Raw genomic sequence first — 18,602 nt, forward strand, 5'->3', positions numbered from 1 at the left:
TGGTTCCTGTTCTTACAGTTAAAAAGTGGATGCCAGCAATTTTGAATGCTACAGAAAGTTATTCCCCTAGGAGGCTGAGATTTATGAATGGGAGAAGTAGTCAGTAGTCTGACTACCTGAAAACTTGTATTTGAGATGCCAATTTCATGATGAATATAGGCTGTGAGCGGAGTCTAAAAAAGGCAAAAATCTAAGGAAAGGAGTAATCAACATTAAATACACATTCTTCCTCTTCCTGGACACACCTTCTCCAGTGATGATTACAACTCCTGTAAATTACCAAAACATCCTTGAAGAAATGAATATCACCCTTGCTCCTTGTGACTCTTCTCCAGAATAACCCTTTGTGGTTTTTCAGAGCATATCTGAAGCCTCTAAATCAGATCTTAGGGGAAGCCACGCTGTAATCACTCAGAATAGAAAAATCAAGAACTGCTATTGTAAATAGCACACCCTATCTGTGTGAATGCATGCCAGCAGGAAACCAAGCCCCAGGGCCATATCAACTCATGTCCTGGTGACAGTACAGCAGAGCCAGCAGAGGAGGAAGAAATCTATGCAAACCAGCTTGCTGAAAGCCCATGCTCTAGCAGAAATTCCTACCACATGCATGCTGCAATATAGTTAAAGGCACAGAAGGCCCAGCCGGTGTGGCTCAGTGGTTGAGCATCGACCCATGCACCAAAAGATTGCCAGTTTGATTCCCGGTCAGGACACATGCCCAGGTTGTGGGCCAGATCCCCAGTGGGGGGCATGCAAAAGGCGGCCAATCGATGTTCTCTCTCATCGATGTTTCCATCTCTCTCTCCCTCTCCCTTCCTTTCTCTGTAAAATCAATAAAGAAAAAAAAAAAAGACACAGAAGAATTAGAATCTTAAGGGCAATGACTTATCTTAAACACTATGTCTTGATGACTCGAAATTAATCTTCGATTTAATAAATGAAGCCATGAATATAAAATGCTTAGCACATATTAAATATTAATTAATGATAGTTATTATTTTAGGAAATGATTACATTTATATAGTACTTTATAGTTTATAAAGGTCTTTCACAAGTAACTGACTAAAGTCTGTTAAGGGTATATATGGTATTGATTAAATATATTCATTCCATACACATTAAAAGGGCTTAGCAATGGAGATTCTCCTGAGCCTTGATATCACCTGTTTGGATCATTTCTTCATTCTTATGTCAGTTCTCCTCTCTGAAGGGGGAAGTCTGAGTCAAGAGTACAGTGGTGTGGGCAGCCTCAATCTATGGACAGCTCTTCTTAGAAGACACATAATAAAAAGTCATTTCATGATGAAGGCTAACAACCACACATAGGTAAGGCAGTTCCCCCTGGGGGTTCTTGGCTTCTCCATTCTTTTCTCAGGAAGTTTGAAATTACTTGTCAAATCTGCTGAAATGCCATGATTTACAAATCCTTTAATAAAAGAGTTGGTAACATTTTCTTCCACCTCTCCCATTGTCATTAACACCGCCCCCTCACCCCCCTCCAGAAGTGTATCATGAGGCAGATCATTAGTGTCAACAAGTCAGCTATAATGACAGGATCTGGTGGAGGCAGGAGGCATTCTGGTTCCAAATCATTTCCCTGCACCATAAGCAGTAAAGAGAAGATTGTCCCATGTCCCTGATAAGCAGGGAGGCCGTGTAGCAACTCACAGTAGATCTAGTTGCCAGATATTTTATGTGGAAGAAGACTAGAATGCTATAACCCAACCTTCTCCAAAGCATGCAAGACCTAAATAAAACACAACCATGTTACAAGCAAGGGATGTGAGAGTTGGACAATAGTGGTCATAGATGGTCATTACTGGGCACTTTGCATGCACTGACCTCAGTACTTAACTGTTTAATCTTGACTGCAACCTGTGAATTAGGTTCTACCACTATTCCAATTTCCAGAGAAGGAAACAGACTTAAATAACTTACCTAAAGTCACACATCATGCTGAGGCTATAATTCAGATGCAGAAGGCTAATTCCAGAGCCAATGCATACACACACACACACACACACACACACACACACAGTTTTCTCTTTCTCTCTCCTACATATATATATTCCATATCTTTTTCTCTGTATGTATGTATATGTGTGTATGTGTGTGTGTACTTAGAGTAAACTGATATAAGTTAACTGGTGATTCTCTATTGCTAATATCTAGGTAAATGCCCAATATATCTTAGGTTAATATTTACGTATTTCATAAGTATTTATATTAGGACTCTACATAGCAATATTTTAAATTTCTTCAAAGCAGACTCTGTGCAGATTTCAATGCCATTCGCTTTTCTTTCTTTGGAAGCTATACCTAATTTCTAGGACAGGTTAGGGCTCCCTATTGGATGCCTCCAAAGCACCCTATTTTCTGAATTATTAACATTCTCTACATATTATTATTATTTTTTTTTATCCTCACCTGAGGATTTATCTTCAGATAGAGCAGGAGGGGGAAGGGGAAAACAGAGAGAAACATCAATGTGAGAGAGACTCATCAACTGGTTGCCACCCACATGACCCCAGCCGGGACCGGGGACAAACTCTAACCGAGGTACGTACCCTTAGCAGGAGCTGAACCTGGGACTCTCTGGTCCTCAGGCCAATGCTCTAACTGCTGAACCAAACCGGCCAGGGCTCCCTACATATTATTGTAACTATTTATTTAATGTCTGGCTTCCATGCTCCATGAAGACAGGAATACATCTTTCATGTTCACTAGTATAACCCTAATGTCTTTCATAGTACCATGCACATAGTAGGCACTCAATAAACACTTGCTGATTAAAAGAATACAGTCATAAAAACATTTGTCTTTATAGCAATATTATCAAGGTCTTAGTCTACAAATTTGTTCATTGTTTTTTCAATCAGATATGTATCAACTGCAGAATTAGTAAAAACTTTATCATTTTGTGGAAATTAGTGGAAAATTAATTTAATGATAAATTAGTGGGAAACCTTATTTTGCTGCCCAGCCATCATAATCAATTTTGTACATATACATAGAAGCACATGAGGACAGTCCAACTCCTGCTAAAAGACACTAACTGTGACTATGACTAGGCATATGCATATTGAAGCCACCATGAGGAGTATTTTAAATTAAATTCTATAATGTCATAATGGACAACTAATTCCTTCTTTTGAACATAACATATCTCTATAAGTTGACTGTGGGTGTAGGTAGGTGACTAAAATTTTTCTCAAGACCTACTACAACATTAAAAAAGAAAAATAAAGTATCCTATAAAAACAACTTTTTATTCATAAGAAATACAAAATGTATTACTCAATTATTTTAAAGATTTATATAAGTCCTTACGTTTTCATTTGATGTACACACAAATGCTAAAAACCCATTCAGGGTCACATTATATTCAGTTTTGAGTGTTTATGTTTATGTGCCAGGAGGAAGAAGAGGAGAAAGAAATACAAGATTGCAAGACGAATGAGAAGGATGCACACCTAGGAGAGGATGGAAGGCTTCAGAGGCAGCACTCAGGGAAAAGAGGCAATGAGTACATCATCTCTGCGTTAACTTGTATTTGCAGTAACAGCCATCTAGAAGCCGATGTTTTTCTTCTAGGCTTGATATCTGCAATTTTCCTATCTGGTACATAGGTTAAGAGTCAAAGAGGCCATGGAGCCAGACTTGTAGAACTGAAGAATTTTCCATGGAGACACTACAGAAGAAGTGCTGGTCCCTAGAGAGAGTTGGGATACAATTAAGGAAACAGGTGGGCGATTTTGGCAGAAATCCCTAGAATGTAGAGAGGATGTTGCTGAGGAGATGACATTCCTGAAGGCGTTATGGGAGTAAGAACAGTCAAGAGAAGCACAGAGCAGCCTAGAGATAGATGAGTGTGCAAGAGGCTGTGAGCACAGAGGATAGAGATGATATTTAGACACAAGGACACTCAAGAATGTATGGTTGCAGGGTTTGTTTTCATTACCAGGTACAAGATGATTTTGTAGTTAAATAAGCTAACCAAGGAGAGGGACAGCACTTTTCTAGAGACATCTTGATGTTAAAATGCCCTAGAGAACTGTTCAAATATCTAACAGTCACATTTTCTACTTGTCATAAAAATATCTTTCCCTTCCTCCCACCTCAGAAGAATAGTTGATAGCTTCAATAGGATATACTTTTGGATAAATAAATTTTAAAAGTTATTACTTTTTGGAACCTTGATTTTTTTTATTAACCTAATTTACATAGGTGAAGATTTCAGTGAAATTGTTTATAAAAGTCTAACATTAAGAAAAGTTTTGGAACTCTTTTGAGTTAAAAAGTTGTCTACAACTTTCCTACATCTCTATTTAAATTAAATTTGGAAGTGTGCAGCACCTCACGTTATCTCCAAAGAAACTCATAAGCTGTGTTCATCACCAGTTAGCTGGTGAGTCAGTGGCTCAAACCCTTACTGAGTGACTAAGTTGCCTAAAGCATTGTAAGAACAAAGCAATGAATAAGCCATGGTACAGTTTTGAGCACTAGAAACACACTATTTAGATGCCAATAAATAATACCTTATTATTTTAAAAAAAAGTTTTGTTTTCATTATTGATATTAGAGAGGGAGAGAGAGAAACATCGATGAGAGAGAACATTGACTGGCTGCCTCCTGCATGCCCCCCACTGGGGATTTGGTCCACAACCTGGGCATGTGTCCTGACCGGGAATCGAACCAGCGACCTCTTGGTACATGGGACTTTATTTATTTATTTATTTATTTATTTATTTATTTATTATTTATTTATATCTTCATATATAATACTTTAAAAGAATTTAGAAAAAGTGATTTTTTTGGCATGAGAATCTTTCTTCCTTTTCTACATTCCCTGAATAGAGAATTGAAGATAATGGTAATTCATATTAATAATAAAAAATGTGGGTAAAAGGAGAGTGCTGAGGAAGAATACACTTGAAATACTATTCAATAAAACCTACTGACTGGCAGGGTTTTTTTTTTTTTTGTTTTGTTTTTTTAGTATAAAAACTTGGGTAGGGGCACTATTCTCAGGGCAATTTAACATGTCACCATTTCCATGTCATTTTATCATTACAGCAGAAAAATTTAAAAATCCTTTCAGGTTACACTAGCTAAAAATATCTGAGACTAATGTACATAAATGATGAAAACAAACCTTCTCCATTCTTAAAACACAACTATGCTTGCCCTGGCTGGTGTGGCTCAGTTGGTTGGAGCATTGCCCTGTACAACAAAAGGTTATGGGTTCAATTCCCTCTAGCATGGGTTGCAGACAGGAGGCAACAGATTGATGTCTCTCTCTCTCTCTCTCTCTCTCTCTCTCCCTTCTTCTCTCTTTAAAATCAATAAAAATATATCCTCAGGTGAGGATTAAAAAAAAAAAAGCTATTCTGGCTCAGGTGGCAAAGTGTCATCTTTGGTTTCTCCTAAACCTTCCCTTGAAGTGGATTTTAATGTACTTATATCTGCATAAGCATTTCTTGATGAGATAAGGAGGGACACACATTCATAGTATGGCTGCTCCTGTAGTCCCTTGGGGAACTTTGTTTATCTTTTCCAGACTTGAGCAAAGTCCAAGATAATGATAATATAGTACTAGAGATTCCAAGTAATTTCTATCAAAACTTTCTTACATGACTTCTCTTACCCAAATTGAGATGCTTAAGGAATTTGGATCTTATAATTAGAATGACAATGTTACCAAATTTAGATACTCAAAAATCTACTAAGAAATATATTTTCCTAAAATAAAAAAAAGATGTGGTTCACACTATGTTCCTCCATACACTTATTAATACTTATATTTGATTGATAACACATATTTTAAAAACAAAATCAACAACCAAAAATCGTCTTTAAGTTGAAATCATTAAAGAAAGACCACCTCTCTCTGCTTAAAAAAACCCCAATTAGAACACAAACAAATAAGCCAACAGATGCTCTAAAGCCAAAGCAAACGGCACTGACAAAAATCCTGCCAGAGAGGTTTTTCGGGAACTTCAGGCAATTAATTGAGGATTGCTGGTAGGTAGTGTATTGCTTAATTTCCTGGTTAAAACAGGCTACACTATAGCTTCAGCTGCGGCCAGGCCAGACTGAACCAGAGCAAGGGCCTTGATGTATCGTATGCAGGTATTTATGGTACCTCAGGATCACCAACCTATTCAACCACAGCTTCTCCTTTTCAGATGTGCTGATCAGTAAAAAAGACACCTGGGCACTTTTTAATTCTCTCTGATTCAAAGAGAAAGTGTAGAAGGTCACAAGTTTGTAGACTTTGCTTCTTGGTTATTACAAAATTAATGGCCTGAGACAATCAGGGCTTCTGACATGACATGGACTGCCTGTCTTCCTGTCCTCTACCTGAGCCAGGATAAGAAATTAGGTATTTGGAAAGTTTTAAATCAGACCATGTTTTCTGCTGCTATTCAAACTACTCCAAGCTAAGGACTTCCATCCCCAGGACCATCTTGCAAGGAAAATATACTGATGAGACATAAAAGCCACACCACAGGAACTACTTAAGGATATATCAGTCATTTCCACGTTTAAAATTGCTTTAAAACACACATTCAAGTTAGAAAAGTTTTTTTGTTGTTATGAAACATAAACACAAGTTCAATATTTGGATTCAAATCTAGAGTAGAATATTTTTTGGCCAACTTTTGACTCCTGGATACATTCAGCTATTTAAAATAGAAGATAGGGGATTGAGTGATAAATATTTAAGTATAAGATGACCCATTAATTAAGTTAAATTACTTTATTTTTTTTCTCTACCATTAGTTTATCAAATGCCTGGCCTGATTTAGAATTTAGATATAAATGATTTAGAATTTAAATATGAAACAGAAGCATGCTAATCCTTAATGCAAAACATAAGTTATCCAACACTGAGGTTGAATATTTTACATATTTATGTATATTTTCTTTAATCTTTTAACATGGCAAGTCCAGAGATAGTTGTCCGTTTTACAACAGTCATTTCAGTAGTAATTTCAGGAGATGTAAACAGAACTTACTAAAATACCCCCTCTTTTTTTCCTCTTCCTCATTTTTCTGATCTTCTATGCAGCTTCCTTGTCATAAAGATATATATACATATTTACACTTTACAATAATGGATGTTATATCTGAAATATTAATGATTCAAAACAGAGTTAAATGCCAATTTCAACGAAAAATGTCCTCATATTTGTTGCATTGCATTTGCAAAAGTGTTAGGAAGAAGCCCTGGTTGACAGAGTTAAGTTCCTTAGACAAAAAAGGTATTTTTTTTTCAATTTCACACAGTTAATTAAGCAACTAATATTAACTGCAAATTAACTTTAATTTTTTTAATATAAAAAATTGAAGATCCCATACAAACCGAATTCATGTAATATTTCTTTAGTATTTAATATTTTCTGAGTAGCCATAGCATTTGATAGAGTGAGACCAGGTCTTTTGAAGAGAACTGGGGTTCTGAAATGCAGATGGTGAAGAAGGATGAGGGGCGTAGAAATTAGAATCTGGTATGCTATGTACTACTTACCTTCAAAAGTCAAATAAAACTTTCCTCTGTCAAACCAAACGAGGGAAGGCTGTTCATTCTCTGTATGGCCAGGAGTTGAGGCGGGATGGGAAAGGTTAAGGAGAGGGAGAGAGAAGGATACAGTATGAGTTACAAAGCAGGTCATTAATCTCACTATTGGGGAGGGCGGAGGCACTGCATGCCATTAGCGTGCAGGGAAAAGGGAAGGCTGGCAATCTATGGGTTAATTTTTTTTCTTTTATTTTTTAGTTCAGGAAACAGAAAGCAAAGCAAAGCTATGGAGGCCTAAAGGGATGGGCATGTGTTTTGGTAGCTTGATACTCGGTGCTTGTGGCATGGAGCAGAAGTCTTCCTGGCCATGCAGGGGCGTCAGCATATTTTAACTGCACTAGTTTGGGCAAACTGTCATTCAGCAATTGCTGTATCCATTTCATCTTCAATGTCATCCCCTTCTAAGTTTTAAAAAAGATAAACTTGGAGTTACGGGTTATATAAACTTAGCTGAGGTTTTAAATGACAACAGCATTGCATATCAATCTAATGTTCCTGGAAGATGTCATAGATCTTCCATCCCCTTCCCTGGAATCACCTTAGGCATCCAGACACAAAACACCCTTTACCTATGTACCAAAGAGAAAACAAGATTACTAACGGTGCTCTATTACTTTTTAAATTAAAAAGCAGTCACTGGACATGTAATTCTGAGCAGTTAAATTATTCCTGCCTTTGTAAATTCACAAAGCAATAGCATCTCACCTTTTTCAAACCTTTTTTTGCTGAGAAACTGTCATGCAACCTGCTGCTTTTTAATATGTTCACTTAAAAAATCAATGGCATGAGTTCCACAATGGACAGTAAACTAAACAGACAGGGTGCATCTGAGAGGCACTGGACACTCATGGGGTGAGTAGCATGTCCATGACATTTATAGCATTCAGATGGCATAATGGCTTGGATTTTTAACGTCTAGATATGTAGAGATCACTCGACTAGCACCATACCTGCAAGGGTTTCAGAGCGCCTTTCAAATGAGGGCAGTTTGTCATAAAAAACATCATCTTCTGACACTACGAACCAAAGAAATATAAAGGGATGGAAAACAAAAACACAAATACAAATCCCAAATGAAAACTAGGTCATAGACTGCTGATCAAAACACAGGAATGATTTTAATGGAAAAAGAAAATAAAACCTAAGACACTGGGATTATGACCAGGATATAAAAAAGCAATGTGCTTATTTAATGATGATGCTGTGAAAAGAAATTATAATTTAAAAAATGCCAGGTTTTAGCATCTGAATTTGGTTGAACTCAGCTCCATGGAAGAAATCACGCCCCCACCTATTCAGGGAGTTGTCAAAGGCACTATCATTAATAATTGACTTGTGCAAGTGTATTTCACTCAGACACAATTCTCAAGTGGCCAGACATATGTCCATCAACAGATTCTCGTGACAGCTCAACAGAATCACCCAGCATGCACTTCCCCCCTTGGGGAAAGAGGAAGCTTTTAACAAGGCCATAAAAAAGCAACCGTATAAATCTGAGGTTCCTGAATGAAGCATCTCATTTCAACTTCATCAATATCCAAACTCAATTTGCATTGTACCTGTCTTTGGTGGTTATAGACTGTTCATTCTGAACAGCATTACTGTAATTCCATCTTTGGCTACAGTGTCCAACTATGGCCACATGTCTTTGTTAATTGGCTTCAACAGGTGCTATGGACGCCAAGTATTCCAGACCTTTGCTCGTGATCCCCCTTCTCACCAGCTAACAGGTAATTCGAGTATTACTAATAATACTATATCAGATAGAGTCTATCTGATATAAAAAAAAGATCAATGTCATACATCCTAAGGGTATTACTACAACTTTAATAGAAAATTGAGTAAAATCTGTACAAAGACCAGTAAGGGAGAATCCTTCCTACGATGTAGAGAAGATAAGGAAATGAATGAGGGTAGTAAAACTATTTCATAAACAATGTTTCTTGGAAAATATCCTACTAGCTTGTCTCCTAGACTTAGAGAGTAAAGCAGGGAAACGATTTCTTTGTCAGTACCTAGGGTTCTAGGACATCACCTATTAATTAGTTTTTCTTATACATGTGGCTTCCTTGGAGACTAGAACAAGTTAATGCAACTCCTGTTATATCTGTTGAACAGGAACAGGACAAATGGAACTAACTGGCACTGAGGACACTCCATAGTCTCTAGAGAAAATAGGAAGCAAAACAGTTTCATTGGCAGTAACTGAATGTAACAATGCTTTTCATACCTACGAGTGGGAGATGATAGAGTATATTCCTTTCTTTTGAAGAATGAATTTCCTATTTACAATCTCATTAAAATGAGGAGCCTCCAATACCGCTATTTGTTATTTGAGCTGAAGTTACAAAACAGTAGTTCACAGGGTTGATTATTGTGCTTATGATTTATTTTATGGTGGTTGTGGACATTGAGGACTTAGAAGAAAACATACTAAATGAATCAGAAAACTTAAAAAAGGAGTCATTGAACAGCTCTGTGCTTGGTTTAAATAAGGGTAACACTCCAATTAAATGCAGAAGAACAAATTTCCTTAAGGACCAACCATTCCTTAAGGAATGGAGATAGCCTCAAATTCATCTAGGATGAGAAAGCCAGTACTGGGGTCAGGCTTTTCCAAAAAATTGTAGAAGGAAAAAGAAAAAGACTAAAATTATATGTGGTTAATTTTTCATTGGGATCAAGAATATCTACCTCCAAACGCCTGTTTTTCTTTTTGTATAGGATAATTGGCATTAATACAGGTATTTTTATTTATCTTTTTATCCTCACCTGAGACGTTTTTCCACTTTTTGTACAGATAGAGTGGGAGGGAGAGAGAGGAAGAGAGAGAGAGGGAAACATCGATGTGAAAGGGACACATCGAGTGGCTGCCACCTGCACGACCAATCAGGGCCGGGGACAAACTGCAACCAAGGTACGTGCCCTTAGCGGGAACCTAACCCGGGTCTCTCCGGACTGCAGGCCGACGCTCTAACCGCTGAGCCAAACCAGCCAGGGCAATACAGGTATTTTTAAAAGAAAGCTTATCTAATTCAGAATTGCCCTCCAGCTTGCAGAGACAAAGGCCTGGAGGAAACATTTTAAATTTTAGATGCTACAGTTAACACCCTAGTACTGCATACAAATGAGTTTGCTCAAAGTTCTAGTCTACACCAAAGGAAGCATCAAAGTCCACTGACACTGCCTTTGTTGCCCACAAATGATTACTTCTCATTCATTACAGATTCCTGGGATATTAAAGAGGCAAATTAAAATATATAATTTACAGTGAAGGAATATAATTAACAGTGAATTTAACAATGAGGAAAAATTGTCTTTACTGTGGTCTTTTTGCACTCGGGTCCCAAATGAAGATTCTGCAAACATCTAAAAAACCTGACTGTCATCCATAGAAATAAAAATGGATATCTACAATTAGAGATAGTTCTCTATTTATTTCTACCTCAAATATCTAGGAGTTTATTTCCTATAATAGAATAACTTTATATATTTTCTCTATTCCCATAATATTAATAGATTTTTCCTCAAAATCATAGAATGAAGGTCTTGTGAGGTTTTTCAGAGTACAAAAAGAGTTTATTGTATTTCATTGGTTCTAAGATGTGTACTTCTTCATATTTAAACCTCTCTGAAATTGGGATGAACCTTAAAACCGCTGTGATAAGAAAGCATTGCATCTTAGTTCAATTGCCAGTTTTCCCCTCCCTTTCTCAGTCATACATAAAACAACAGTGCATCTTCTAATCAACATTGCCTTAAATTCAGTGAAGTATAGTTGCACAGCAGCTCTTCATTATTTGAGTGTGACAATACACAGAAAGTCCTATTTTCAGGTGTGGCATCAGGTTTACTGCTCTATAGTCACAGCTCTCATGAAAGATTTTATGCCCAAAGTCTTATAGGAGCATATTTTTATATGAATTGTCATGTAGGATGATTAAACTTGCTCTTAAAATTTTAGTCTTTAAATTAAATTAAACTTTGCTTATTGATTCTCACCACACTTGACTCAATTTTGGCTCAAGAGTGACTGGAAATGTCAAAAAATATCGTGGTGGTGGGAGGGGAATGTTGAGCCATCAGCTTCAGGGAATTTGCTGCTGTAACTCTATCTCCTGGAGCCCTCTGACTTCACTAAGTTGACATCCCAAAATGGTCAGTCCTCTGGTATTGACTAGCCAAAGCACATCCTCTCTAAAAAGAGAGAAACACTAGTACACTCGAAGCTCTGGGCAGTCAGTCATTTGACAATGAGAAGTGGCTGTCAGATGACCCACAGCAGCAGGAAATAAAGAGCAGGAGAGTGAGGAATGTAGCGGGAAGATGAAAATGAAATTACAAAATAACAAGACCAAACAGATTAAATCAGAATAATCTACAGCAATGAAGCAATGTGACTATCTTCTCAGGTAGCTTTTTATAAACCCCTCCATAGTGCATCTTAAAAGATTGCATACTAGATGTGTTCAGAATTAAAGTCACTGGCCAGGATTTGAGATTTTGGCAGCAGGGAGTATAAAAACACATTGTACAAAACATAGACACAATTCAAATTCCCTGTGTGTACAATTTTCTCTGAATTTCAATGAGTTGAAAGGACATGTTAGACAGTCATCTGAGGTCACTCGAGGTTTGCTTTCTGAGTGACAGTTTATTCTCACTTTCCTCTTTGACCAACCAGGAAAGTCACATGGAGTAGGTGGTGCAAGTAGAAAACAAGCGAACAATGGAAAGCCAGAGCAGGAGTGGGGAAAATGGCTGTAACAATCAAGAGTACTAGAGTTCAAAAATAAGGTTGGAATGTTACAGAAAAAAACAACAAACTAAAACAAACAGAAAGAAATGAACTAATAGGCATATAAAAATAGGAAGCCCCAAACTGCCCCAATTAATGATGCAGACAAAGAAAACATATATATATATATAATGTTAAGTGTCTGTTAGTGCATCATATGACTGCATAGTTCGTTATATTTTCACAGATTTGAAGGATTCTTTTGGACTGGTCTAATTAATAATATAGAGCATGTGATATAGTTGAACTTCTCTTTAGGGCCCTTAAGAGGCATAACTTAACTTATTCCACTGGAAAATAGAGTTTTTTTCCCCAGAAGAGCTTCAGGCTTTGATCAAGATACTATTCACATGAACAACTCCGCAGCGTGCTCCTGTGCTCTTGGTGAGTGGCAGGAATTTATTTAGCTCAGGTTAATGATTCTCCCAAGCAAAGCAGAATAGTCGATGGTTTATAATATGGGAGACTTGGAGGGGAGTTCTGACAATGAAGGAAGACGATGGGAAAAAATGGAATGGAAAAGCCCCAGGTCAGAGACACCATGCAAACAGGAGAGGTGGTAGGAGCCTATGGAAGATGAGTGAAGACGTATGAAGACCTGCCTGAGGAAAAGGGGAGAAACTCCAGGCAAAATGAGGCATTTAAACCTGGGAAACCATCCAGCCGAGCAGCCGGTCTCACCCTTCACTTTTATCACACCGTAAGGAAAGAGGCACAACGGCATTTACTGGGAATGCTAGCAATGATTTCCCTCTCAGGGAACATTAACCACATATCACTGAAAAGCACTAGAAAAAAATGTCTAAAAGTTTGCTCAAGTCCCACAATGCCAATGTGTATACCATCATTCAACATAAGAAGAACCAAAAGTGATGAAGAAATGAATGCTTCAGGGAAATGAAAGTTCTAAATTTGGTGATTTCTGGGGTGGTGCACTGTTGGAATTTAAATAAACATTCCTCCTTAAAGGGGATGATTTTGATTATAAGAAATAATATCTAAATTACTGGACCTTATTTGACGATTTCTTCCTTTCTTTTATGAAAAGCTCTATATGGACTAGCATTAAGAGAATTCCTGCAAAACATAGATGTTGATGTTCCTTTATTTATTTACCTAGTTTAAAGCACTCTGCCTCCTTTGCTGAGAAGGTGCTTTCAAAAGAAGAGTCAGATGATAGTAGCGAAACACACAGCAAATCAATTTTGACCAGAAACATAAGGCCTTGGGGTTTTCAGGTCATAAATATGACCAAAAAACAAACAAACAAACAAACAAACAAACAAAAAACCCAGTCAAACCACAAATGGATTAAAAGAGAGATAATTTTTACCAACTGTGGGAGTGGTGGCTGCACTCAAGGAATTGGTGGACGATATTGAAGAAGTGCTTTCAGCCCGGGCTAGGGGTGCTATCGGAGGAGGGCTGGAAGAATGTATGGGAGGGCTAAAAGGTCTGGGCTGCAGAGAGAAGAAAAGAGATGGAAAGTTAGATACACAGGTCATAGTATTTTTGTTCCATGTATCCCAGCCCCAGCTGGGATATGTTTCATGTATCCCAGCCCCAGCTATATAACAACTCAGACTCTTAGAAATACAAGTGACACCTTTTTACACTGAAAATGATTATATCTACACAAGATCTTGTAGAGGGAGCTAGAGGAACCATTAACCACAAAGTGCTACACTCAGTAGGTGTGTGCGACTTAAAGAAGCGGAGATCTGTGATGTGGTCAGTGATGTTTCAGGACTGTGAATTCACACGCTCTCAGGGACTAAGCAGGCAACATAATGAGAGCTAAGATTCACTGAAAGACATTTAGATACAAAATACTGTAGTGTGCTAGCTAAACCAAATATGAGTATCACCAGTTTGTGGCTCTTGTGCATAGATGCCAAAGAAATTAACCTCTGCTACAAATCCTTACTCTTCACAAAGAATGTTTTCCACCCCTTAACCTAAAAACATGATGTAAAAAACGTCCAGAACAAACTCATTGGGCCACCACTCTTCTTTATATTTACATAGGGTACCCACTACCGACAACTTCTCTGTAGCTGGGGATAGAAATGAGGACTCGCTCTCTCTTGGGGTCTTTCAAAACCAAATATAAACTGTGAAAGAAACACTCCCCTTTCTAAAGGCTCAGCACAATTGAGCATTACTGTCTTGATTGGCATTAAACCCACTGTAGCAGAACTGGGGCCCTAACATCCCTATTCCTACCATTTTAGACCCTGGCTTGAAAGGTGGTAGAGATTTGAGGAGGGTTGAAATATACACCCATCCTGCAGCGACTGCCTTTCAGATGCCACCTGTCAGGGCCATTTGTACAAATGACCTGAGGCTTGGACTGGAAGTGGAGGTGTCTGTGTGAAGGTTTTTCACTCCTGTTTGTCCTCCTCACCATGAGTTTCTGAGCAGGCCAGGGCAGAAGGGAACATACCACATCTCCAACTCCAGGTTTTCCTGGAGGTAGCTTTGGCCGAGATGGAGGCCGGGGTGGAGGTGGAGGTGGGGTGGTGCTGCTGCAAGGAACCAAGGGAGTGGCTGGCCGTGCAGGGGACGATGCACCTGTAAAACAAGCTGGTGTTAAAAAGAGCTGGACACACAGCTGGCCAAAGTGCTGTCATCACTTACTCTCTCCTTCCCCATCCCCATGGTGCAACGCCAGCCCTGGACACTCTTTTCACTTCAGCCATTACTATGTTCAACACCGTAGCACTTAGTATTTTTTTTTAATATAGAAAAACAAAAGTCACTCATTTGAACTGTGGTTGATGGCAGAAGCTGAAGCTCATTGCCTTTAGTTGTCATGTGACATCCAGTGAAAGGTAAATCCTTTTCTTAGTGACATACAGTATGTTTTTAAGACTCTTTTGGCTGGGTGGAGGGTAGCTTTCATTTTGAGCACACGTATGTCAAATTTATGATAAATTACTTTGCTTTTTGCATGTTTTGAACATATTTATGTCCTAGATGAAAACAGAGGTTAGAACTTGAAGGAAGATGAATTATTTTTCCACATTATTTATATATGTTTAAACATGTTAAGAGATTTACCCTATTTACTATGCTTCAAAATATGAGTGCTAGCTTTAGAAATGTAAACAAACACTTGGTGGTAAGCAAAGGACAAAATATAGGAGGGTAAATTAGATGTTACACGAGTACTTTGTGTTTAACAGAAACACAGTGAATCGAGAGGACTGCAGGTTTTGAAAGAGGCTGCTTAGGAATGTGTTCCACACAGAATTTTCCCACAATGAGTTTTGTGATGATTTTTAAAAGAGCCTCTTGGATTTACTTTTCTGGCTGTCACTGACAAACTTGTGAAAAGCAGACAACACACAGAGGCCGGCATGCACACTGGTTAGCACACCAGCAGGGGCTTTAGACTCAGGGGTCCACCTATCATCATTCATGTGTCTGGGATACATGGGTCAACAGCTTGGCTCAAACCCTTAAATAGTCAAATCAATATTCCCAACAATTCTTGTTCAGAAACATTTCAACTACTCCAGATGTTTTGTCACCTCGGTTAGAAGCACAGGTGTCAAATCATTCCAAGAAAATTCGAGGAAATCCTGCCCCAGGAAAATACCTGCTCCCTTCCAATACGACATAAAACCGTGCTCCTTGGAGAATCCTAGACCAGCATCTCCATCTCTAGATTTTCAGATTCTCAAAAAAGTTGAGCAATAAACTCATCATCTCAGCATCTGCTCCTATCTTAGGAGAGTCCCTGGGGGTAAACTTTGCTCCTCATATTTAAACACCCTGAAATCTTGGCATGTTGTGTTTCTCTGTGCAGTTTATTTTAAGTGGAATTTCACTAGTGGGGAATCCTACTAATTATTATCACCTTCCCCATCCCTACATCTATCTCCTCTCTATCACTACCACCTTTTTACTATATTCTTGCATTATATTTTAGTGGGCCAGAATGTATGCTAGCCACGATCTTATTTTATCTCCACAGTAAGCTTTAGAGAAAGGTATGGTTACTGTTTCAATGGAAAGTAAAGCTCAGAGATATTCAGTAACTTGCTAAAGGTCACACAGCTCAAATGATCTATTTAACTCCAAAGCTCAAGCTCAAACGCACTGTCTTGTAGCCTTGGGTGGACTATGGAGTTCAACATCTTGCATAAAGCTTGGTCCTATTTTTGAAGGGGGAACTTGCACATACCTCTCTCAATATGAATATTCGTAGTCTTTTGGGTGAATTTTCTCTTGAACAGAAGAAAATGAGGTATGTTTTGACAGTTCTCACTGCAAAGTTTTATTTTAAGTTAATAGATTTACTGGGTACCCAGGATGTTTTCAGAAAACAGAAGTGACAGCAAAGAGATGGGAAATAAACTTTTAAACAACAAAGTCTTTGTCAGGAAGTTCCCTGGGGCTTTTTGGGGTTTTTTATTTTGCTGGAAAACCATGCATAGGAATGGTTCAAAATGTCTAGTCATGGGTCTATTTCCAAGAAATAGTCTTCCGAATCAATCTCAGGAAAGGTCCGTTGCTTATCCTTTTCCTACATGTTCCAGAAAGGAAATTTTAAAGTAATGCTTTAAAATTTCAGTAATGCTTGTGAAAGTAGCAAGGGGTTAGCATTAAGGCAGTGTGGAATACTGAAAAAACTGGATGAAAAGACAGATTATTTGAGTTCTGGCCTTGCCTGCCCCTATCAACAAGGGGGTCTTAACCTCTCTGAATATTAGTTCCTGTTTCAAAAAATAAGATGCTTCAGTTGTAACAATCAAAATGAAAAATGCTTATGAAAGTGTTTACTAAACTATAGAATGCTACAGAAATGGAAGGCAATAGATGTTGATGATGATGGTAAAGATGTGTCTTTTCATAAAGGTAGAACCAAAAACAAAGAAAAAAGAGGTTAGTTAACTGTTTTTCTTTATGGACACTTTATTAACTCATATTTTCCTTACTGAATTGATTTAATTTTTATGTAGTTGGAAGACACTAAGGGAGTGTTTAAGAATCCAACCCTACCTGACAGAACCCTGAGGTTCAACAGAGGATATTCAGGGCCTGAGTGGGTATTTCACAACTAAACTAAGGCTTCACTTGCTTTTGTGAGATTACACAATTGTTTCCCATTTTAAGAGTTAGAGGTTATTATTTATACATCTCTATCATTCTCTGATCCTCAATTATACTTTCATTTTCTTTCAAGCAGTTTTTATTCCCAAGAACAATGCTGGAAATAACTGGACAACATCTCCAGTTAAGGCTTAACTTTAAAAATCACATATAAATTATCTGAGTTTGTGAGTTGAAAAAGGTTGGCAACCATTGACATGTTCTCAACACATTTGCTACTCTCAACCTGAAGTCCCATCATAGTTTCTCTGGTAACCGCTGGAAAAAATGCAAATATAGCTTCAACTTTCATCCCTCTTTGTGTGTGTAGGTGGGTGAAGGTGGGCAGTGGGGGCACCTGGGGAGAAGTAGTAAATGGAATCCAACAGACCTGGGGTCAGATGCTGGCTCTACTACTTATTAGCTTTGTGATTATGGCCAAATTCCATCTTTGAGTTTTTGTTTCCTCTCTGTACAATGAGGCTACTACATCACAAGATCGTGGGAAGAATCAAGTGAAATAAAATATATGCATTTCAAAATATGTAAAAAACGAAACAGCCTTTTCCAATTGTGTTTCTTAGAACACAATTTCATCATTTGAAGAAAGTATTAAGTATGTGTGGGAATGGTTACATACTCTAATTCTTTTTCAGGGACCAGCACATTACAAGTCCTAATAAAGTACTGTTCAGTGGAGCTTTCTGCAGTGATGAAAACGTTCCAGAATGAGTGCTGTCCAATGAGACAGACACTAGTCACATGCGTCCATTGAACACTTGAATTGTGCCTAGTGCATGTAAGAAACTATTTTTAATTTTAATGAATTATAATTGAGATTAAAATAGCCACATGTGGCTAGTGGCTTCCATATTGAACACTGCTGCTCTAAAAGACTTGTAGTTAAGAAATATATTTGGTTAATTCAAACCCAAGTAACTGAAACTCACTTGCTATGGGTGTGTGTGTGTGTAACATCTTTTAATATTGCTTTAGTATCCCGAGTTGGAAAATGTTGCACAGAAGAACATCTTATCTTTACTAACACCTCTCTTTTCCTGGCCTCCACATTTGCTGCAGGCCAATGAGATACTTTCTCCTTTCCATCCCCTGGCA

The 18,602-nt window shown here is 38.0% G+C and overlaps 1 protein-coding gene across 16 annotated transcripts in view; it reads right to left on the bottom strand.

Annotated features, from left to right (window-relative positions):
- The window catches only part of SGIP1 (SH3GL interacting endocytic adaptor 1), a 211,995-nt gene that overhangs the window by 42,573 nt on the left and 150,820 nt on the right, over positions 1-18,602 (bottom strand). For 5 of the 16 annotated variants that reach the window (XM_036255792.1, XM_036255785.1, XM_036255789.1 and 2 more), the window contains 3 exons: positions 14,833-14,960; positions 13,720-13,846; positions 7,538-7,597 (listed from right to left, as the gene is read on the bottom strand). In XM_036255792.1, the coding sequence (XP_036111685.1) occupies positions 7,538-7,597; positions 13,720-13,846; positions 14,833-14,960 (315 nt within the window). Of the gene's footprint in view, positions 1-7,537; positions 7,598-8,538; positions 8,605-13,719; positions 13,847-14,832; positions 14,961-18,602 lie in introns of all 16 variants that reach the window. The other 11 variants (XM_036255794.1, XM_036255784.1, XM_036255781.1 and 8 more) reach the window with 3 other exon arrangements.

This window comes from Molossus molossus, unplaced genomic scaffold (assembly GCF_014108415.1).
Source record: "Molossus molossus isolate mMolMol1 unplaced genomic scaffold, mMolMol1.p scaffold_m16_p_12, whole genome shotgun sequence".
NCBI classification, from domain to species: domain Eukaryota; kingdom Metazoa; phylum Chordata; class Mammalia; order Chiroptera; family Molossidae; genus Molossus; species Molossus molossus.